The sequence below is a fragment of the Pelobates fuscus genome, chromosome 10, assembly GCF_036172605.1.
Source record: "Pelobates fuscus isolate aPelFus1 chromosome 10, aPelFus1.pri, whole genome shotgun sequence".
Classification (NCBI taxonomy): Eukaryota; Metazoa; Chordata; class Amphibia; order Anura; family Pelobatidae; genus Pelobates; species Pelobates fuscus.
Window position 1 is genome coordinate 127,762,504 of NC_086326.1, and position 24,997 is coordinate 127,787,500.

The window sequence follows — 24,997 nt, forward strand, 5'->3', positions numbered from 1 at the left end:
GTAGTTGTTCTGGTGACTACTGTACCCCTTATATCTTTATAGGTAATATAGACCTTAATTAGCTATTTATCTAGATTCCATATGCCATTTATTAATTAATTTAACACATTATTTTAGCCTTAATTGTTGAAAGCAGAAGACAAAGAATGGAAATGAGTTATAAAAGACAAATAGCTAAGTTGCAATACAAGGAATATACATAAGTGTAGTCTGCATTGCTGCAAAACATGTGCTTTATTTTATAATATTACAGCAATTTAAAAAAAAAAATGCTGACCCCTTCTAAAGTCTGAGTAAAATTAATAAAGCTCAGAATTCAGGAACGCAAACTCTGTAAAACAAAATAAGGACAATATATATTTTTTTAATAATAAAAATATATACAAATAACATACAAAAAGTAGACATGAAATTGCATGATATGTTTAAAAAGTTACAGTCTGCAGTAAAGTTTTAATAGTGCATTACCCATGCACTATTCTACCTCGTTATCTCCTTTATCAATAATGTTATGCAATTAAAGAGCACCTGTACAAGTGAAAACGTCATCGCTTGTTCAAATAGGTACATTTTTCAAAGATTGATGCATTATTATTTTGACATCAGTTTTGGACCATACACAGTTATTACAAAGTTAATAAAGTTCTGCTGGATTTTTGTTTTCTGGTTTGGACTTGTTGGGTTTATCTTCTGAACATCTCCTTCTACGATTCTCCTCATTGCCTTCTCGATGACACAAGCCTTCCTCACTACTAGCTTGCAAACTGTCAAACGTGCTCTCTTTATTATTATCCTTTTTCAGGTTTTTTTGGACTTTACGTTTTTGTCGGCAAAGTCCAACACACTTCTCCAAGCAATTAAGTCTTGTTTCAGTGGTACATGCATACATGCCAGCAGGTACGGCAAGGACCATTGCACACACAATTACAATAATATGTATGAGTTTCTCTCTTTGTTCCAATTCGCTGACGTCACTTCCGGTCATGAACACAATGCACTGGCCCTTCCTGGGAGGCTGACTTTTCAGGGTGAGACACACTTCATATTTTGTTGTTGGCAACAAATCATTGATAGAGTAGGTGTAGATACCAGGACCAATATTAATTACATCTTTCTCCTTGTTTCCGTAAAGGCCAAAATAGATGGTATACCATGTTTCTGCTGGGTTCTCTGTTACTGCAAACCATTCCAAAGCAATTCCATAAACTGTCTGTTTGGAAATCCTCACATCTATGAAAACATTTTCTTCTGAGGAAGACGTAGAAGGAGAGTAGGACATGAATGCAGAAGTATCTGCTACTTTGGGAGACAAAACACTTAGAAATATTGTTGTAGAAGAGTTACCCAAAAAGTTTGTAGCTATACAGTTGTATATTCCTGCATCTGATGTGTGCACAACTGGGAGTATGAGTTCTGATTTAATGGTCTCTTCGTTGATGTAAGTGGTGGATACTATTACGATGAAGAAAGCATGTAAAAAGAAATAAAAACGTAAGTAACCTTGCAAACAATGGAATTGATTGACAAGGGAGAGAGGGAGTTGGATATTAAAAAAAATAATAATAACTCACTTTGCAGGGAAGTGGGGAGAGAGGAAAGAGAGATATCTAGGCTTCCTCTTGCAATGTGAGTTCTTGGCTGCCTAAGTCTTGGGGTAGCAACAAGCCCCCGGCACAAAACTGCTAATATCTCTGTATGTGCATTCAGAGCTTCAAACAGAAATGCTGTACACACAGAGTCCTTCCTCCATGACCACTTCTACAAACAAGAAATGGTGAAGGACGTTGACGTAACCCTTTAATATTCATAACTTATATTCTTTATAACTGCATTAACAATTTGTTAATTCAACATATTTTTCATATTTTTCTGATTTTCAACATATTATAACATAAATAAACATAACAATGCACAGCATTTTGGATTGAGTTCACGTTTAATTGGATGTCCCAGGGAACTTAAAATAAAATGGAAAATACTAGTGTCTGCTCTCAGAGAAGAGGTCTTATAATAACTTGTTCAATGGAAAATCTAAATTGTTATAACTTGCTTTAAACAAAATATACAATTTAGGGAGATCAATTGATATACTTACCATTAAATACTTTGCTGGCCTTTAGTCCGTGGGTCCACAAGATTGAAGGAGTGGGAGCTGATTTAACCAGACACATGAGTGTAGCATTCAGACCCACCTGTACAGTAAAATTGGATACTGTCGTTGAGGTAATTGGCTTCATACAGCTATTTAGCTCTACTTCATGAAAGAATCTCCCTTCTATTGAATCTGGGCTGACACATATTAGGTAGGAATTCATAAGTATAATTGGGGGGCTGACTGATTTTACAAAATGGACAAAACCTCTGAGTCGACAGTCACACATCCAAGGATTCTCATGTAGAGCAACAACTGCATTGGAATATGTTTCCACTCTTCCTTCTGATCTATGTTCTGTTTGGTAAAGAGGCCAATTAGAAAACACGTCTTTAGAGATAATGGTAAGCTGATTGAAGGATAAATCTAAGTAGGTCAAGTTGCCTAAAAACTTTAACGATTGCTCCGGAAGGACATCTAGTCTGTTATGTTTTAAATCTAAGATTTTCAATACGGGTGTATCTTGAAAGGCCGTCCACGGAACTGACCGCAGCTTGTTTCCTTGCAGCCTAAGCTCTTTTAGATCCTTTAAATCTTCTAGACTTTTCAGGTGCATAAGAGTGATATTGTTAAAGTTAAGCCATAGATATTCCAGACATGTGATGCCACCAAGTAATCCTCGAGACAGTTCGGTCAGATGACACTTTTCTATTCTCACTTTGCGGATGTCTTTAGGAATGTTATCTGGTATTCTTCTAAGGGATGAGGACATGCAAAGCAAACTCCTTCAGAAAAAAAGAGAAAAAATAGTAAAATGACCTGTTCTTTACAAGTTAACATTAGATAATGAAAAATATTTTTAGTACTTTCAGTAGTGTATATATACATCTTTGAATTCTTGAAACTCCCTGGCTATTACTAATCCACTACTGTACCAAGTACTTTAACAACAATGATACCACTTGTACTCCATGTAGAGTTAGCCCGTGTCATTGCAGCAAAACAGGGAGATATTTAGAGTTATTGATTTTTTTTATGATTAATGGGGACTTAGAATTAGCTGTTCTTACCATATAATGGTGTTTACACTTCTATGCTGACCCACAAGCTACATGGCATTTTTGAAAAACAAAAAACTATGACTGAGAAGCACCAATGCTTCACTTTCATTTTTAATTAATGGGAAGTTATTAGTGGGTCATTTTGCGCATGCTTACACTGCCATTTATTCACCCACTGAAAATCTATGGGGAGATATATTGCCAAAAAATCTCTGCGCAGGAAGTAGTTACCCTTGTGCAGTTTGTTTTTATTCATTTTTACATTTTTCTTTTTTTCCTGCAATAAACTATGCAAATCAAGCAGATCTGATAATTGGGGTTAGCTAGGAGAAGCTTAGGGAGGGAGAAGTGTAGACAAAGAGGAACAGATGGGGAAGGAGAAGGCAATTGTAGAGTGGTCAAATACCCTTAACAATTAAACATAACTTCATTAATATGCTTCTCATCCTAAAACATTGTATTGGTTTGTCTGTTTTTCCCAACACAGTAACAATTAGCTTTCCATTCACCTTAGCTCAGGTGTACAGTATCCTGCGGTGGGAACCAAAAAGGCATAGAGTTGTCTTATTTAATATTTTATAAAAAGCTATGCAGCTTGCAGATAGCTCAGTGGTTAGTGCGCCAGCCACAGTATCTATACTGGCAAAGTTCTTGACTTGGATTTTCATCCTCTGAGATTAATAAAATAATTACCATCTAACTGAGTAATAATAACATAAATTACTCAAGATGTATTTGATAATAAATAGGAGCTAACTATTCATCCCGGTTAGTGACCTGCTATAAGTACAATAATACGTATTATTCAGCAAAAAACAAAACAAAAATAATTAGAACCAGGAGTGTCTCTTAAATAAAATCCTTTTGATCAGAGCCTCTTGTAAGGGACAGGTGTTTAACAATATATTTAATTTAAAAGTATTTTATTTAATTATTGGTAAGTGACATTCTCATTAAAAAAAATACATAGGATAAGTGTGGCCCCTTGTTTTATTCCAGCCTGTGTCTTATAAAAGAGACACATTTATGGGTTTGACTATGTAGCACTGGACATGTACCATGTTATATGTTTCAATATATTATACCGCAAAACATTAATAATACTACCGAAAGTAAAGTAATCTGAATAATTTCTGGCCCTTTCTATGTGCATTAGCTAATCCATGTATATATTGAATTTATTCTTGTGTAATGACTAAAGCAACAAAGGGAAGGCTTCACTTACATGTAAGATGTAAGTCTGACATCTAGCAGGTTCAAGAAATAATATTTGGCATATAATATGATGTATTATACAATGCTTAGTCTATAGGTAGAAATTGTGAAAATCATTTCTAGGTAATAAAATTAAATCTCAATAAATGATTTGTTTGGCACATTACGTAGCTTGGTTGGAAATGTACAATGTTTATACCATGCAAAGCAATGTGTCATTGCATAGGTCTATCATTCATAAATCATGTTGTTGCTTACCTTCCAAATGTGTCATTAGTACAAGAACATCCAGAGACACATGAAGAGGACACCAGGCTAGTCTTGACTAACAGTACCAGAAACAAGAAAAGGTGCCAAGAAGGATCCATTGTCTTCCTTCAGCTATATACTTTGCCTTTATTCTGCAAGACATGCACACTGCAAGACCAATCCTATTAGCAATAATCCAACTTGACGTAGCAAGAAAGACTGGCAAAGCTGACACAGCCAGTGATGTGAAAGATGTTTTGCTATCCCTACTTTGTCATTTTTCCATTATGGGACAAAATCACAGCTTTTAGGTTTAAAAAAAAAAAAAAGAGCCAAATGGCACTGTATATGCTCCCAATTTGTATATACTTTTCTCGTGTACTTCACACTATACCCCTAGCAAGTGGAACTAGTTAGTAGAATCTTTCATTGTAATTGAATCCAAATGTTATGTAACTGAGGGATGAAGGATCAGGTGGTTTCTAAATTAGTTGCACAGGTTACAAGATGAAGTTCAAAGAAAGAAAAACAATAAATACGGCAAATGGGAAAGTGGCAGGAGACGCGAGGATTAGTCTGTATGACAATAACACAAATGAAAAACAATGGCTATTTTAGAATGAGCTGAAATGCAGATGTAAAACTTTTTTGTCATGGTATCCTATATATTTTTTTAAAAAAATCAACATTCCTCTTTTCTGATTTGGGTGGGAATGTTCCCAACACCACAGAACCACCAGCAGAGGATCCTACTCATATTGATTATATTCTTGCTGCTTCTCGTAATTGTATTAGGACACAACTAAATTAATTCAATGAATGATCCCCACAGAAGTATGAAAACTATTACAGGGACATTATGATATGTCCCATTTAACAGCAGAGTCATGGTCACTCTGGATCTCACCCATTGCCTCTCATCCATTGATAGCTCGTGGTTACTCCATGTACCTTGCAGTCAGGGCCGGTGCAAGAAGTTTTGACCGGCCACTCTCTGTGTCATTTGCAAAAAGAGAAAAAACAAACCGCACTCCAATGATGTAAAGATCCAGGTGCTAAACTGGACCAAGGGCCAGCACTGACGCCAGAGAGTAGATATCAGTAGTAGAAAGAGGATTCAGGCACTCCAAGTATCTTCAAAATGTGTTTATTAGGACAAGTGAGACACTGTAACGTTTCGACCCCTGAAAGGGTCTTTGTCAAGCTACGTAGCACCAGAAATAACAATCATTTATAGGCAAAAGCATAGTGAAAGTGTAACACAAACTCATTAAGTGATCAATTAAGAATCTATAACTAGACATTGGTATGATTAACTCAGTCTATGTTGGTACTCACCATTGCCTCACACAGAGTTCCCAGTTGAATCAACTAGAGAGCTTATATAAATCACTCCAGAACAAAAATAAATCAATACATTAATCAAATAACTGCATTTTTAATCATATGGATCTAGGCAATTATTTCCTAGACTGGGTGGGACTTCAGAGCCACTCCCCTCCCGTTGGGTGTGCATAATTGCATATGATGCCCACATTAATACGTGATTACGTCATATGCAATTATGCACGCCCAAAGGGAGGGGAGTGGCTCTGATCCCACCTGATCTAGGAAGTAATTCATATGGATCCATATAAAGTGTAGGGAGATATGGGGCTGTAGTGGGTGCAGGGGGGCTGTAGTGGGTGCAGGGGGGCTGTGGTGGGTGCAGGGACGCATGACAGGTTGAGGTGGATGTACGGGGGGCTGTGGTGGGTGCAGGGAGACATGGGAGGTAGGGGGCTGAAGTAAGAGAGTGTTGGGAGATATGAGGGCTGTGGTGGTTGCAGGGGCCTGTGGTGGGTGCAGGAAGACATGGGGGCACAAAACTGCAAATATCTCTGTATGTACATGCAGAACTTCAAGCAGAAATTCCTCCATGACCACTTCTACAAACAAGAAATGGTCATGGACTTTTTCGTAACCCTTTAATATTTGTAATTTATTTTCCTCATAATGAATTAACAATGTGTATGATTTTCAACATATTATCTTAAAAAACAAAAGAACAAAAAAATGGAAAATATTCTTATAAGTCTTATAATAATTTGTTCAATTAGAAATCTAAATTGTTATAACTTGCTTTAAATAAAATATACAATTTAGGGAGATCAATAGATATTCTTACCATTAAATACTTTATTGGTCTTTGGGGGGGGAGCTGATTTAACCAGACACATGAGTGTAGCATTTAGACCCACCTGTACAGTAAAATTGGATACTGTCGTTGAGGTAATTGGCTTTGTGCAGCTATCTAGCTCCACTTCATGAAAGGAACACTATAGTCACCTAAATTACTTTAGCTAAATAAAGCAGTTTTAGTGTATAGATCATTCCCCTGCAATTTCACTGCTCAATTCACTGTCATTTAGGAGTTAAATCACTTTTTTCTGTTTATGCAGCCCTAGCCACACCTCCCCTGATTGACAGAGCCTGCATGAAAAAAAGAAATTAGTTTCACTTTCAAACAGATGTAATTTACCTTAAATAATTGTATCTCAATCTCTAAATTGAACTTTAATCACATACAGGAGGCTCTTGCAGGGTCTAACAAGCTATTAACATAGCAGGGGATAAGAAAATCCTAATTAAACAGAACTTGCAATAAAGAAAGCCTAAATAGGGCTCTCTTTACAGGAAGTGTTTATAGAAGGCTGTGCAAGTCACATGCAGGGAGGTGTGACTAGGGTTCATAAACAAAGGGATTTAACTCCTAAATGGCAGAAGATTGAGCCGCGAGGCTGCAGGGGCATGTTCTATACACCAAAACTGCTTCATTAAGCTAAAGTTGTTCAGGTGACTATAGTGTCCCTTGAAATAATCTTCCCTTTTGAATCTGGGCTGACTCATATTAGGTAGGAATTCATAAGTATAATTGGGAGGCTGACTGATTTTACAAAATGGGCAAAACCTATGGATCCGGACAATTACTTCCTAGACTGAGTGGAACTTCTCAGCCACTCCTCTCCCGTCGGGTTTATGATGCCCACATTTATGTGTGATTACATCATATGCAATTATGCACACCCAAAGGGAAGGGAGTGGCTCTGAAGTCCCACCTGGTCTAGGGGTGCTAAGATGGGTGCAGGGGGTGAGATGGGTGCAATCAGATATGGGGGCTGTTGTGGGTGCAGGGGGCCTAAGGAGGGTACAGGGGGGTCTTAGGTGGTTGCAGGGGGATTGAGATCGGTGCAGTGGGGTCGAGGTGGGTGAATGTGGGCTGACGTGGGTGCAGAGGGCTGTGGTAGGTGCAGGGAGACATGGGGCCTCTGGTGGGTGCAGGTGGGCTAAGGTCAGTGCAGGGAGGAATGGGGCTGTAGTGGGCGCAAGAAGGCATAAGAGTTGTGGTTGGGTACAGGTTGGGGATAGTGGCTGAGGTGGGTACAGGGAGACATGGGGGCTGAGGTATGTGCAAGGGTTTAAGGTTGGTGCAGGGGACTGAATAAGTTGCAGGGAGACATGGGGCTGAGGTGGTGGAAGGGGCACTGAGATGGGTGCAGGGATGCTGTGGTGGGTGCAGGGAGATATGGAGGCTGTGGTGAGTTCAGGGTGAGCTAAGAAGGGTGGGAGAGCTGAGGGGGGATGAGATGGGTGTAAGGAGACATGAGCTGAGATGGAGGCAGTGTGGTTGAGGTGGGTGCATGTGGGCCTGAGGTTAGTACAGTGGGCTTAGGTAGTTGCAGGGGGACTAAGGTGTGTGCAGGGGGCTTTGGGAGGTGGGTTCAGGGGGGATTAGGTCAGTGAGTGTTGGGAGATATGGATGCTGTGGTGGGTGCAGGGGGACATGGGGGCTGAGGTAGGTGCAGGTTGGGTGAGGTTGGTGTAAGGGGGCTGTGGTAGGTGCAGGGAGACATGGGAGGTAGTTGCAGGGGGCTGATTCAGTCAGCTTAGGGAGATATGGGGGCTCTTTTGGGTGCAGTGGGGCTGAGGTGGGTGCACAGAGACATGGGGTGAGATAGATGCAGTGGGGTTGAATGTGAGTCATGTCTCCCTGCACCAACCACAGCCCCCTGCACCTACCTCAGCCCCCCCTGTACTAACCTAATGCCCACATGCACCGACATCAACCCCACTGCATCTATTTCACCCCATATCTTCCTGCATTAATATCATCCCACCTGCACCCTCCTTAGGCCCCCTGAACCCACCACAGCACCCTGCATCCACATCAGCCCCCATCCCTCCCTGCAAACTCCTCAGTCACTATGATCTCCCTGCACCCACCTTATCCCCCATGTCTCCCTGCACCCAACTCAGTCACTATGACCTCCCTGCAACCACTACAACCCTTATGTCTTCTTGCATCCACCTCAGCCCCATGTCTTCCTGCCCCCTCCACAGCCCCCAAATCTCCCTACGATCATTAACCTCAGCCCCCCTGACCCACCACCCATGTTTTTCTGCACCCACCACAGCACCCTTACCTCAGTCTCCCTGCACCTACATCAGTCCCCATGTCTCCCTGCACCAACCACAGCTCCCTGCGATCACCACAACATTCATATCTCCTAACACTCACTGATCTCAGCCCCCCTGCACCCACCTCCCATGTCTCCCTGCATCCACCACGGCTCTCTACACCCACCCCAGCCCCCCTGCCCCTACCTCAGCCCCCATGTCTCCTTGCAACCACCACACATTTATCTGAAAAAGCCTTGCAAGGCGAAAAGCATTGTAGATTATTTTGTATATTTTTTGTACCAATAAAATACTTTTTTTTAATACCTTTTATACCTGGCATCCTGAATTCATCACTCCAAGCGAGAACCAAAGAATCCTAGGTGGGGATTATACCACCAGCGCCCCATTCATCGAGCAGTAAGTCCGCTCTCAAAAGTGTGAGTATGTTTCTTCTACAAAATATTCAATGTGATTTTATACAGTGAGCACTATATTTGCTACTTTCTTTCTCTTCCCGGTTTTTACTATCTGCCACACATATCCCAGAAGTGGGGATCATTCCACTTTACGCTATATATACCAGAGCAGGATATAGCTCTGGTAAATGTGAGTAATATACTATCTAGTTTTTATTACATATTATATTTTACTTTATACTGTGCCATTGGAGTCCCCTTCTTTTATGTCTTACATGTACCTCTGGAACTACAAGAACTAATCTGCCAAGAACATCTAGTGCAATCAAGCTGAGCCATTTCTTTTAAAGGCTTTTATTCAACATATATTTTATATAAACATATTTTTATCCTTCAATTTTATTGTATTTTATCTGTCTTATAGGATATTTTTATTATTTTGGAATATTTCAATCCTTTTTAGGCACATCCTTATCTCCCTTGCATGTTCTCTCTGTCTAATGTGGGGTATCAAGAGGGAACCCCTATCATTTGAAGGAGTGCTGCCTTATATTAAAATTCACTATAATTTTCTTGTCACTCTATTTAGCGCTGATCCATCCGTGAATCCAATCTCTAAAACAGCCTGCCTGTCAGTAGAACTTGCAAGCTGTGTCGGCACCCCTGTTGCCATGGCGCCCTGTGCAGCCACACAGCTCGCACACCCCTAATGCTGGCCCTGCCTGCCCGTCATCCGAAACTGCATGGCCCGGGCATCGGGCGATAGGAATTGCCCATCCCTGGGAATGGTGTTCCTGCTGTGAAAAAAGTGCAGGAATGCCATTCCCACACATTCCTGCAGGACTCAAGCCCTGGTGAGAAGAGTAGTAGTGCCCAAACAACCTTGTACCAGGAAGGGGGGTAGCAAACTCTGGATCAGGAATAGGTAACCTTAGGCACTTCAGAGGTTTTGGACTATACCTCCCATGATGCATTACCAGAATTATGGGTGTAAGAGCATTATAGGGGGGTGTAGTCCTTAACGCCTGCAGTGCCAAAGGTTGCCTATCCCTGGTCTAGATCAATGGTTCCCAAACCAGTCCAGGATTTAGGGATCACCCAGTTGTGTCTAAGGTGTTTTTAGAAAAAAAATAAGAGAAAAAAAGGTACTAAGGTCTTGCTACCTTCAGACTTTCTTATGATATTTTTAAAACATTTTTTACCTTGATGAATAATGGAATATAGTTTATTATTGTATATTCATCTTATTTAACCAGGTAACAAAACATTTAAAGGGACACTATAGTCACCTGAACAACTTTAGCTTAATGAAGCAGTTTTGGTGTATGGAACATGCCCCTGCAGCCTCACTGCTCAATCCTCTGCCATTTAGGAGTTAGATCCCTTTGTTTATGAACCCTAGTCAAACCTCCCTGCATGTGACTTGCACAGCCTTCCATAAACACTTCCTGTAAAGAGAGCCCTATTTAGGCTTTCTTTATTTCAAGTTCTGTTTAATTAAGACTTTCTTATCCCCTGTTAATAGCTTGCTAGACCATGCAGCTATAAGTGGAGCTATAAGTGAACCAATCTTGTATTAAATCCTGCACCTTTTTTTAAAAAGTTGATGTCAAGAGTTTGATTAGTTCAGATCTAGAGATGTCCCGAATAGTTCGCTGGCGAATAGTTCCTAGCGAACATAGCTTGTTCGCTTTCGCCACGGCGGGCGAATATATGCGATGTTCGGTCCACCCCCTATTTGTCATCATTGAGTAAACTTTGACCCTGTACCTCACAGTCAGCAGACACATTCCAGCCAATCAGCAGCAGACCCTCCCTCCCAGACCCTCTCTCCTCCTGGACAGCATCCATTTTAGATTCATTTGGAAGCTGCATTCTTTTTTTTTTAGACAGAAGTGTGTTATATTTGAGCATGCTAGGCTGAACGTGCGTATATCATGGCTAGTTGCACTGAGGGTATGAGTATATAGCAGTACATTGTTGTGAAAGATGGCTGTTATGTTTAGGATGTAGCTTGCACGTTATCAACTGTGTATTTAAATCAGCAGCTCCACCACTAGTTATAAATCAAGTGTTAGTCGCCCCATGAGATGAGACTAGTGAATAACATAATACATGAATGGTTAAGGTAAAGGCATGTAAGGAACTACGACAATAAACTCTTTAGGAGGGGAAATAATGACATGTTTAAACGATTGCTACTTTACGATTAGTTAATGTGCAGAGAGCAGTTCATGTGATCAAAGGCATGGTGTGGAGGATTGGCTATAGTGGGACATGCTTGGCAGGCTGCTGTTTACTGCTTGTGCTCATCCGATCCCTTCTGGGTGCCAGGTGCAGACCCTGGGAGTCCCTGATACCTGGAATAACAAAGGCAAGTCTCTGGCTGAGTGCCGGGTTCGCGACTTGAGGTGGTGGAAGCTTGTTTTATCGGGTGGTCGGATCTGTCCCGGTGGTGCTTCACGTCCGGTGCGGGATTGTGGTGGCTTAAGGTGGAGGCGAGTGCTTGACGTGGGGCAGGCTCTGCATTTCTGTTTGTGCCTCCGGTCCCGTCTTTGACGCCTTTTGCGTTGGTGGATTTTAATGGGGACTGCTTCGCTTAGCTGTGGTGGAGCTTGTTGGGGCTGTGGTGGAGCTTGGTGGGGCTTCCTGCTTGTTATTTGCTTCCAAAATTGATTAAAGAGTCTGTCCAGCTTAGACTCAATATCCTGCCATGCTTTGCTGGTACCAGGAGGACACGCGGCTGTCGCCATATTGGGAGAGTCGCAGATGAGTTTGTCAGCCTGGGCGGCTGTGCTCTGTGCGTCCATTAGCTCCAGACAGCCTCTCAGAGGTGGACCGGGATAACCCCCACCGGTCCGAGGGTGGGGGGGTAACGGAGCTCCTGCCGGGAAGTAGCTGCTCCTGGGCATCCCAGGATCGGGAGATCGGCCGCCTCTCCCGCCCGGTGAGCACCAGGCCACACACACTTGCCACGCGGAGGTAAGTAAGACACTGTCGAGTTGCTGACCGCTATTAAGCATGTCGGGTCGGTCAGGTAGGAGCAACATTGCTGGGTCATCCCCTTCTGGGGTGAAATTCGCTTGTTGATAGCTGCTTAAAGTGAGATATTGAGGGAGCTCACACGAAGTGCGTCTTTCCTCCATGACAGCTAGGCCCCGCCCCCTGGAAGCTGCATTCTTAGTGAGAGGATGGACAGTGTAGCTGCTGCTGATTTAATAGGGAAATCGATAGCTAGGCTAGTGTATTCAGTGTCCACTACAGTCCTGAAGGACTCATCTGATCTCTGCTGTAAGGACAGCACCCCCAAAAAGCCCTTTTTAGGGCTAGAACATCAGTCTGCTTTTTTTTTTTTTCTGTGTAATCTAATTGCAGTTGCCTGCCTGCCAGCGTGTGTGTCAGGCTCACAGCGTATACTGTGCCCACTTGCCCAGTGCCACCACTCATATCTGGTGTCACAATAGCTTGCATTTAAAAAAAACAAAACTTTTTTGACTGTAATATAACAGCAGTCACACGTGTGCGTTTCAGGGCCTGCCAGGGCACAGTGTCACACCAGTGCATCTCATATCTGGTGTAACAATAGTGTACATTAAAAAAAAAACTAGAAATTTGACTGTGAAATAATAGCAGTCAGTATCCTTCACACGTGTGCATTTCAGGGCCTGCCAGGAAACAGTGTCACACTCATATCTGGTGTAACAGTAGTGTACATTAAAAAAAAAAAAATAGAAATTTGACTGTGAAAAAATAGCAGTCAGTTTCCTTCACACGTGTGCGTTTCAGGGCCTGCCAAGGGACAGTGTCACACCAGTGCAACTCATATCTGGTGTAACAGTAGTGTACATTTAAAAAAAAAAAAAAATTCACTGTAATAGATTGAATAGCAGTTAGTTGACTGCAAGCGTGTGTGTCAGGCCTACAGCGTCTACTCTGCCAACTTCTGCCAGTGCACAGTGCCACTCATATCTGTTGTCACAGTAGCTTGCACGCATAGTACCACTAATCGAAAAAAAAATGACAGGCAGAGGCAGGCCACCCCGCAGGGGCCGTCGTGGTCGTGGTGCTGTGATTCCCTTTGGCCCTAGAATAATGCCCAGTGTTCAGAGGCCAGCATGCATCGGCACCAGGGGTCAGCCAGACAGCAATCAACGCATGCTGTTGCCACCACCAGAATGCCGTAATTGCAGAGCTCAGAAGTGTGGCATTTTTTTTGTGTGTCTGCCTCTGACAACAGCGATGCCATTTGCAACCTGTGCCAAAAGAAACTGAGTCGTGGGAAGTCCAACACCCACCTAGGTAAAACTGCTTTGCGAAGGCACATGATCGCACATCACAAACACCTATGGGATCAACACATGAGTACAAGCAGCACACAAACTCAAAGCCGCCATCCTCCTCCTGGTCCAGCATCTTCAGCCACGTCAACCACTGCTGTCCTCCTTGCCCCCTCTCAACCATCCGCCACTCAGTCTCTCGCCTTGAGCAGTTCCTGCTCATCTGCCCACATTCAGGTGTCTGTCAAGGACATGTTTGAGCGTAAGAAGCCAATGTCACAAAGTCACCCCCTTGCCCGGCATCTGACAGATGGCTTGTCTGAACTCTTAGCCCGCCAGCTTTTACCATACAAAAATTTGTAGCTATTGGGACACCGCAGTGGAAGGTACCCGGCTGAAATTTCTTTGCACAAAAGGCAATACCCAACCTGTACTCGATTGTGCAAAAAGAAGTAATGGCATGTCTGGCACAAAGTTTTGGGGCAAGGGTCCATCTGACCTCTGATACCTGGTCTGCAAAACATGGTCAGGGCAGGTATATCACCTACACTGCGCATTGGGTATACCTGCTGATGGCTGCCAAGCATGGAATGTGTGGCTCTGCAGAGGAGTTGGTGACACCGCCACGACTTGCAGGCAGGCCTGCTGCCACCTCCTCTACTCCTCCTACTCCATCCTCTTCCATAACCTCCTCGGCTGAGTCCTCTTCTGCTGCTGCGTCTTGCTCCACATCAACGGCACCCCCCCAGCTCCCCAGGTACTATTCCACATCCCGGATACGGCAGTGTCACGCCGTCTTGGGGTTGACTTGCCTGAAAGCAGAGAGTCACACCGGACCAGTACTCCTGTCCGCCCTGAACGCACAGGTGGATCAGTGGCTGACTCCGCACCAACTGGAGATCGGCAAAGTGGTTTGTGACAACGGAAGAAATTTGTTGCATGGCACGTGTGTGTAATCTGATCGTACAATGCTTTGTGCATAAGTACCCAGGCGCTTGATTTCCGACAGCCCGACACGTTGGAATTCAACACTCCTAATGTTCGACCGCCTGCTCCAACAAGAAAAAGCCATTAACGACTATTTGTATGACCGGGGTGCTAGGACAGCCTCTGCGGAGCTGGGAATTTTTTTGCCACGTTACTGGACGCTCATGCGCAATGCCTGTAGGCTCATGCTTCCTTTTTGAGGAGGTGACAAACCTAGTCAGTGACAACGAAGGCACCATCAGCGACATCATACCATTTGTTTTCTTCCTGGAGCGTGCCCTGCGAAGAGTGCTGGAATAGGCCGTAGATGAGCGTGAAGAGGAAGAGGAAGAGTTGTGGTCACCATCACCACCAGAAACAGCCTTATCAGCATCGCTTGCTGGACCTGCAGCAACGCTGGAAGAGGATTGTGAGGAAGAGGAGTCAGAGGAGGAATGTGGCTTTGAGGAGGAAAAAGAAGACCAACCACAACAGGCATCCCAGGGTGCTCATTGTCACCTATCTGGTACTCGTGGTGGTGTACGTGGCTGGGGGGAAGAACATACCTTCAGTAAGATCACTGAGGACGAGGAACGGGACATGAGTAGCTCGGCATCCAACCTTGTGCAAATAGGGTCTTTCATGCTGTCGTGCCTGTTGAGGGACCCTCGTATAAAAAGGCTGAAGGAGAACGACCTGTACTGGGTGTCCACGCTACTAGACCCCCGGTATAAGCAGAAAGTGCCTGAAATGTTACCGAATTACCGCAAGTCGGAAAGGATGCAGCAGTTCCAAAATAAATTAAAAAGTATGCTTTACACTGCGTATAAGGGTGATGTCACAGCACAACGGGAATCTAACAGGGGAAGAGGTGAAAGTAATCCTCCTCCTCCCACGACCACGCCGGCAAGGACAGGACGCTTTACAGACGTGTTGTTGATGGAGGACATGCGGAGCTTTTTAAGTCCTACGCATCACCACAGCCCTTCGGGGTCCACCCTCAGAGAACGACTCGACCGACAGGTAGCAGACTACCTCACCTTAACTGCAGATATCGACACTCTGAGGAGCGATGAACCCCTTGACTACTGGGTGTGCAGGCTTGCCCTGTGGCCTGAGCTATCCCAATTTAGGATAGAACTTCTGGCCTGCCCCGCTTCAAGTGTCCTGTCAGAAAGGACCTTCAGTGCAGCAGGAGGTATTGTCACTGAGAAGAGAAGTCGCCTAGGTAAAAAAATTCTAGATTACCTCACCTTTATTAAGATGAATGAGGGATGGATCCTGAAGGGACTGACAGTGGGCGATACATTTGACTAAAAAAAGCCTGATGAGGGGGACTTAACAGGGATTAAACTGATAAGAATAGTACTACTTAACACACCACTCCTATCTGGTGGCACATTAGATTGCACGCGCAGTGCCCCAAATTTGAAGTAGGAGGACCGACCAAGCATCTTTTTCCATCTCCCGGTTCCTAAAATCGATGCCATATACACGTCCCTTGATGGGGGATGTAACAGGGATTAAACTGATAAGAATAGTACTACTTAACACACCACTCCTATCTAGTGGCACATTAGATTACACGCGCAGTGCCCCGAAATTTGAAGTAGGAGGACCAACCAAGCATCTTTTTCCATCTCTCGGTTCCTAAAATCGATGCCATATACACGTCCCCTGATATGGGACGTAACAAGGATTAAACTGATAAGAATAGTACTACTTAACACACCACTCCTATCTGGTGGCACATTAGATTACACGCGCAGTGCCCCAAATTTGAAGTAGGAGGACCAACCAAGCATCTTTTTCCATCTCCCGGTTCCTAAAATCAATGCCATATACACGTCCCCTGATAGGGGACGTAACAGGGATTAAACTGATAAGAATAGTACTACTTAACACACCACTCCTATCTGGTGGCACATTAGATTACACGCGCAGTGCCCCAAATTTGAAGTAGGAGGACCGACCAAGCATCTTTTTCCATCTCCCGGTTCCTAAAATCAATGCCATATACACGTCCCCTGATAGGGGACGTAACAGGGATTAAACTGATAGGAATAGTACTACCTAACACACCTTATAATAACGCAGAGAGAGGCAATGCAGAGAGAGGAGTCTGAAGAAGAGGAGTCAAAGGAGGAAGGTGGCTTTGAGGAGGTGGAAGACCAAACACAGCAGGCGTCCCAGGGGGCTTGTTGTCACCTTTCGGGGACCCTTGGTGTTGTACGTGGCTGGGTGGAGGAAGGCTTGGGTGGCTTGGTATCCAACCTTGTGCAAATGGGGAGTTTGCGGTTGTGCAAATGGACTGTCACTGTGAAGCGGGCGTAACCCTTACACTACCTGATCGATACAACATCATACCTGATGTTTTAAAGCACGTTATTCCAAACAATTTAGGAATGTTAAGTGATTTATGCCCTTTATGGATTAAATCCAGACTCTGCATCAACTATGTAATTTTCCATGGGAGTTTTGCCATGGATCCCCCTCCGGCATGCCACAGTCCAGGTGTTAGTCCCCTTGAAACAACTTTTCCATCACTATTGTGGCCAGAAAGAGTCCCTGTGGGTTTTAAAATTTGCCTGCCTATTGAAGTCTATGGCGATTCGCCCGGTTCGCCCATTCGTGAACATTTGCGGAAATTCGCGTTTGCGTTCGCGAACGGAAAATGTTATGTTCGCGACATCTCTATTCAGATCGATAACTAATGTTCCTGTAGGCCAGCTCAAAAGTGTGGGGGGAAAACTTACTGAGTTGGAAATATTTAAAGAACAGGTGAACATTTGAAAAAAATTCTAGAGAAAAATTATGATGAAAATGTGTTAGAAGAATGTTTTGATAAAGTATTAAAGCATGATAGAAAAAGTTTATTACAACACACAATTTAAATTACACAAAACGAAATGTTCCTTAATCTTACAATATATTGATAACGCAGAAACTCTTAAATAGATTATCAGCAAGCATTGGCCATTTTTACCAAAGGTCCCTATTTTAGCTTAATTATTACCGGAGAAACCACATGTGATTTTCAAAGGGGGCACCTAATATGAGAAATAAATTAGTTAAACACTTTTGTGCACCCATGAGCACAAGTAATTTCCTTAATAGCAGCAAAGGTTGTTATAAATGTGGGCAATGCAGTATATGTATAAGTAGGTCCCCCATATGGAAAAATAGATAAATTTAAGTCTATGATCACACAACGGGAATAAAAAAAATCAATGATCTTATTACATGCTATTCTAAGGGAATGATGTATTTGTCAACTTGCCCATGTAAGAGCAGACTAAAATATTTTTGAAAGGTTAGACTAGCAGAACCTGTAGGTAATTTAAGTAGGGGTTTTAGTAATTATTCACTACCATAAAACAGTTTAATAGTGATTCCAGTCTGCTTAAATATCAAGGAATGCAGTTAGTTAGAAGAATTATTGGCGCTTTATAAATAATAATAATAATAATTACATACAACTTGTATATCAGAAATGTATTAGATATATACTTTGAAGACATTAACACCTTTAGTTTAATGCAGAATTGGAACTCAATGCACTCGGTTAGAAAGTATTTGTCCAACTAGATATTTTTATGGATGTTTAAATAATATAGGGTGCCTTAATTTGTATTGTATTAAATTTTTCTAAAGATTGTAGATTGTATGTCCACAATTGTACACTTGTGCAGTGGGATGTGACATATATTATTTCTGTTTTATCATTTAGTCATCAAAGGATGATTTATTTTTAATATTATTTAAAATTCATTAAATGGGAGATTTTAGTTTACTACATCCCTTGACTTTTTGGAGTTATTATACATATTTTTTTTTTTTATAGGAAACTCTCTATGTAGTCTTCACTATGTTTTTTATTCCCTAGAAACCCCACTAATGGCGACTATCATTAGATCTTCTATGCTTTCACATAGAATATATTCCATTTGAATAGTCTATTTAGCATTAACCTATATATTCCCATATTAATTAACATGGAACGATGTTTTATACATGTTAATTTGCAAATGGGAATTTGAACAATGAGTCTTTGATATATTATTTATTTATGTACATGTTCTTATTTATACATGTCTGCATTGAGAGTCTTTTTTTAAGATACATGATTAAATATATATTAATTATATATTCTGCTTAAATAGTTCATTGTAAGTTCACTTTTTTATTTTTAACTTTATGGATATAGTACTTAATATGGTGATATTTTTATATTTTATATAGTTATGAGTATGTAGATATTTTCCTATTATTTCCTATATGTGAATTTTATTTTAAACATTGTTGAAAGTTCTGATTTAGATGTAAATGATGAATTTCAATATGTTTTATGAATTGGTCCTCTAAATTAATTTGTTTTGATCTTTTTATATTATTATTATTGTTATTTATAAAGCGCCAACAAGTTCCTTAGCACTGTACAATGGGTGGACTAACAGACAAGTATTTGTAACCAGGGCTGGACTGGGAACAGAAAGCAGCCCTGGAAAAACATTATTCCAGCCTTATAATTTATCGGGCCACAGAGTGTTTGTGTTTTTTATCTCAATGTGCTTTGGGGGCTGTTATATTGTTTCTTACCCGCAGCCCCTCACTCCGTATGATCCATGGGTAATACAGTGCTGTAATACCCACCCTCCAGGCTGACACACACAATCTCACAACAGACAAGCTCAACATCACACACACATTCTCTTACTCATACACAAGCTCACTACAGACAAGCTTACTGATACACACAACCTCACTACAGACAAGCTCGCTGACACACACAAGCTCACTAAAGACAAGCTCAATGACATACATACAAGCTTACTACAGACAAGCACACTACACACATGCTCACTGACACAAATACAGACAAGCTCATCTGACACACACAAGCTCACTACAGACATGCTCACTGACATACACAATGTCCCTATAATCTCACTGACACACTCAAGCACAGCACAGACATGCTCACTGACACACACAAGCTCACACACACATAAGCTCACTACAAACGCACTGAAACACTCAAGCTCACTACAAGCTCACTGACACACACAGAGGCTAACACACACACATAAGCTCACTACAAGCTCACTGACACACAGGCTCAAATGCATAAGCTCACTAGAAACATAGAAACATAGAAACATAGAATGTGACGACAGATAAGAACCATTCGGCCCATCTAGTCTGCCCAGTTTTCTAAATACTTTCATTAGTCCCTGGCCTTATCTTATAGTTAGGATAGCCTTATGCCTATCCCACGCATGCTTAAACTCCTTTACTGTGTTAACCTCTACCACTTCAGCTGGAAGGCTATTCCATGCATCCACTACCCTCTCAGTAAAGTAATACTTCCTGATATTATTTTTAAACCTTTGTCCCTCTAATTTAAGATTATGTCCTCTTGTTGTGGTAGTTTTTCTTCTTTTAAATATAGTCTCCTCCTTTACTGTGTTGATTCCCTTTATGTATTTAAATGTTTCTATCATATCCCCCCTGTCTCGTCTTTCCTCCATGCTATACATGTTAAGATCCTTTAACCTTTCCTGGTAAGTTTTATCCTGCAATCCATGAACCAGTTTAGTAGCCCTTCTTTGAACTCTCTCTAAGGTATCAATATCCTTCTGAAGATAGGGTCTCCAGTACTGTGTACAGTACTCCAAGTGAGGTCTCACCAGTGTTCTGTACAATGGCATGAGCACTTCCCTCTTTCTACTGCTAATACCTCTCCCTATACAACCAAGCATTCTGCTAGCATTTCCTGCTGCTCTATTACATTGTCTGCCTACCTTTAAGTCATCAGAAATAATCACCCCTAAATCCCTTTCCTCAGATGTTGAGGTTAGGACTCTATCAAATATTCTGTACTCTGCCCTTGGGTTTTTACGTCCAAGATGCATTATCTTGCACTTATCCACATTAAATGTCAGTTGCCACAACTCTGACCATTTTTCTAGTTTACCTAAATCATTTTCCATTTGGCTTATCCCTCCTGGAACATCAACCCTGTTACATATCTTAGTATCATCCGCAAAAAGACACACCTTACCATCAAGACCTTCTGCAATATCACTAATAAAAATATTAAAGAGAATGGGTCCAAGTACAGATCCCTGAGGTACCCCACTGGTGACAAGCCCAAGCTTCGAATATACTCCATTGACTACAACCCTCTGTTGCCTGTCACTCAGCCACTGCCTTACCCATTCAACAATATTGGAATCCAAACTCAAAGATTGTAGTTTGTTGATAAGCCTTCTATGTGCAACAGTGTCAAAAGCCTTGCTGAAATCGAGGTAAGCAATGTCTACTGCACCACCCTGATCTATAATTTTAGTTACCCAATCAAAAAAATCAATAAGATTAGTTTGGCATGATCTCCCTGAAGTAAACCCATGTTGTCTCTGATCTTGAAATCCATGTGTTTTTAGATGTTTAACAATCCTATCCTTTAACATGGTTTCCATCACTTTCCCCACTACTGAAGTTAGGCTTACTGGCCTATAGTTGCCCGACTCCTCCCTATTACCTTTCTTGTGAATGGGCACAACATTCGCTAACTTCCAATCTTCTGGGACTACTCCTGTTATCAATGATTGGTTAAATAAATCTGTTAATGGTTTTGCTAGTACACCACTAAGCTCTTTTAATAGCTTTGGGTGTATTCCATCAGGTCCCATTGACTTATTTGTCTTTACTTTTGACAGTTGAAATAGAACCTCTTCCTCTGTAAACTCACGTGTAATAAATGACTCATTTATCCTTTTTCTTAACTGAGGTCCCTTTCCTTCATTTTCATCTGTAAATACCGAACAAAAATATTCATTGAGGCAGTCAGCTAGACCTTTATCCTCATCTACATACCTTCCTTCTTTTGTTTTTAATCTAACTAATCCTTGTTTTACTTTTCTTTTCTCATTTATGTATCTAAAAAAGGTTTTGTCCCCCTTTTTTACTGACTGTGCTATTTTCTCTTCTGTGTGTGATTTGGAAGCTCTTATAACTTGCTTAGCCTCTTTCTGCCTAATCTTATAGGTCATTCTGTCTTCCTCACTCTGGGTTTTTTTATAATTACTAAATGCTAACTTTTTGTTTTTTACTATTTTGGCTACATCTGTGGAGTACCACAGTGGTTTCTTGAATTTTTTGCTTTTACTGACAAGCCTAATGCAATTTTCTGTTGCCTTCAGTAGTGCAACTTTTAAATAATCCCATTTCTTTTGGACTCCATTTAAATTGCTCCAGTCTGATAATGACTCCTTTACACATATTCTAATTTTGGAAAAGTCTGTTTTTCTAAAGTCTAAAACTTTTGTTTTTGTGTGGTGTGACTCAGTCACTGTTCTTATATTAAACCACACTGACTGATGATCACTGGATCCTAAACTTTCACCTACAGTAATATCTGATACCAAATCTCCATTTGTTAACACTAAATCTAGTATGGCCTCTTTACGAGTTGGCTCCTCAACGACTTGTTTTAGAGACAATCCCAGTAGGGAGTTTAGAATATGTGTGCTCCTGGCACAAGTAGCTATTTTTGTTTTCCAATTTACATCAGGAAGATTAAAGTCACCCATGATGATAACTTCCCCCTTCATTGTCATTTTAGCTATTTCTTCAACTAGTAGATTATCTAACTCTTCAATTTGTCCTGGGGGCCTATAAATCACACCTACACGAGTTACTGTGTGATTACCAAATTCTAACGTAACCCAAACTGACTCTATGTTCGCCTCACTAACCTTTATTAGGCTAGATTTTATGCTATTCTTTACATACAGGGCCACCCCTCCCCCTTTCTTGCCTTCTCTGTCTTTTCTATATAAAGAGTACCCTGGTATTGCTATGTCCCAGTCATTTTTCTCATTATACCATGTCTCAGTAACAGCGACTAAATCTACACTATCAGTTGCCATTATTGCCACAAGTTCATGGATCTTATTCCCTAAACTGCGAGCATTTGTAGACATGACTCTAAGCTTATCATTTTTTAACACACTTGCTACAGGCACCTTCTGTCCTTGTTTTGGGGGACAATTGGATTGATGTTTTATCACCCTTTTGCCCCCCCCTCCTAGTTTAAATACATCCTAGCAAAACCTCTGAACTGCTCACTGAGAACATTTGTTCCCTTTTGAGAAAGATGCAAACCATCTTTTTTGTACAGTTTATTTCCATTCCAAACAGAGCTACCATGAGAAATAAAGCCAAATCCTTGCTCCCGACACCATTCACCAAGCCACAAGTTAAAGTCCCTAATACGCATCCGCCTGTCATTCTGAGTGTTATGCACAGGCAGAACTTCAGAGAATGACAATGTGGAAGCAACCTGCCGTATATCATTGGCAAAAACACTAAAAACTTGAGACATGCTCACTGACACACACAGGCTCACACACATAAGCTCACTAAAAACTCACTGACACACACAAGCTCACTGACACTGGCTCACTACATGCTTACTGACACACACAAGCTCTCTAAACACACAAAAGCATAATACAGACAAGTTCACTGACACAAACAAGCTCACTATAAGCTCAGTGACACACACTCAAGCACTGTACAAACATGCTCACTACAAGCTCACTGACACACATAAACTAACTATAAACTTACTGAAACATGAGCTCACTACAGACATGCTCACTGACACACACAGGAGCTCACTACAAACTCACTGGCACACACAAGCTCACTACAGACATGCTCCTTACAAGCTCACTAAAGCATGCACAGGCTCACACACATAAAGACTCACTGACACACACATGCTCACTACAAGCTCACTGACACACACACACACAAGCTCTCTGACACACAACCTCACTACAGACATGCTCACTGACATACACAATGTCACTATAAGCTCACTGACACACACTCAAGCACAGTAGACATGCTCACTACAAGCTCACTAACACACAAGCTATTTGTTGACATTATTTTTCACATGTTGTTCTCTAGGGAAAAAAAAATGTGACAATAAATTTAAGGACAATAACTATCCCAGAAAATCTTGAACTACAGCTGAACCTTTTATTCTAATATTAAAAAGGGACAATTCACTAAGGTGTTTATTGGTGATTTAAGAAGCACCTTTAAGACCACATTAGCAAAGTTGGGGAAAAAAAATCCAATTCTACTAAAAAAAAAGGATTTTTTTTTACAACTTGGATATTTGTCCTAAATATTGAAAGACAATTCATCAGCACAAGTCACTTTTTTTTATTTAATAAGCCCCTTAATATTTATATCAAAGGTAACATACGTCCAACAGGTGATTAGAAAAGAATGATTAACTTTTTAGGTTTTTCTACATTTATTAGTGTCTTAAAGGAACACTCCAAGCATCCTAACCACTACAGCCCGCTGGGAATATTGCTAAATTGGATAATTTGTCTACATCATCTAATATCATAAACAAATGCTTTTTAACCACTACACACCTCTGTAGTGGTTATGGTGCCATGAGAGCCCTGTTGCCATTCATCACTAAGGTGTCAAACTTTTTTAGCATGGATTGACATTTATCTAGGTTTTACTGGGCGCCCATCCCGCAACTGTTACATCTGGTGTTCTACAGCAGGAGAAGCCATATTTCACTGCTTAGCACAAACTAGAACTGGAGTCATAAGCTGAGAGTACCAGTGCTGTCCTCCATCTGCATGGTAGCATGCTGTAGTAGTTGTGGTATTTGAATTGTTTAATCAATTTAGAATTTCAGTTTACGGTTTACTATAAACTGGTGCTTAGTGTATATACTCCACAAAGTTTAATTATTTAAACCAGGGCTGCCCAATGGGTAGCTCCCCAGACGTTGTAGAACTACAACTCCCATGATGCCTTTTCATTCTAAAGGCATGAAAAGCATCATGGAAGTTGTAGTTCTACAACATCTGGGGATTTACATTTTAGGCAGCCCTGATTTAAACAGTGGATTGTCTGAAACCCACAAGTGTCCTTTTAAATTTAAAGTCTGTGGTAAATTCCTGTCAATTTTCAGTTTAATGAATACACCTGCCAGTGTTTTCCATAGGGATTAATTCACACACAGAAGCTCACTACAAGCTCTATACACACACACACACACACACACACACACACACCAAACTCACTGACACACACTAGATCACTACAAGTTCTATACACACACACACACACACACCAAACTCACTGACACACACTAGATCACTACAAGCTCTATACACACACACACACACCAAACTCACTGACACACACTAGATCACTACAAGCTCTATA

The 24,997-nt window shown here is 41.4% G+C and overlaps 1 protein-coding gene across 1 annotated transcript; it reads right to left on the reverse strand.

Annotated features, from left to right (window-relative positions):
* Positions 1-314: 314 nt before the first annotated feature.
* LRIT2 (leucine rich repeat, Ig-like and transmembrane domains 2) lies at positions 315-4,742 on the reverse strand. The gene is made up of 3 exons (XM_063434628.1): positions 4,627-4,742; positions 2,096-2,877; positions 315-1,452 (listed from the first exon to the last, which is right to left on the reverse strand). The coding sequence occupies exons 1-3, from the start codon at positions 4,734-4,736 to the stop codon at positions 635-637; spliced, it is 1,710 nt and encodes a 569-aa protein (XP_063290698.1). The 5' UTR covers positions 4,737-4,742; the 3' UTR covers positions 315-634.
* Positions 4,743-24,997: the final 20,255 nt, after the last annotated feature.

Coding starts and splice junctions, on each gene's coding strand:
- LRIT2 (XM_063434628.1), bottom strand. CDS start 4,736: ATGGATCCTTCTTGGCACCTTTTCTTGTTTCTGGTACTGTTAGTCAAG. Junction 2,878..4,626: donor ACTAATGACACATTTGGAAG/GTAAGCAACAAC, acceptor TTTTTTCTGAAG/GAGTTTGCTTTGCATGTCCT. Junction 1,453..2,095: donor GGCCAGCAAAGTATTTAATG/GTAAGTATATCA, acceptor TCATCGTAATAG/TATCCACCACTTACATCAAC.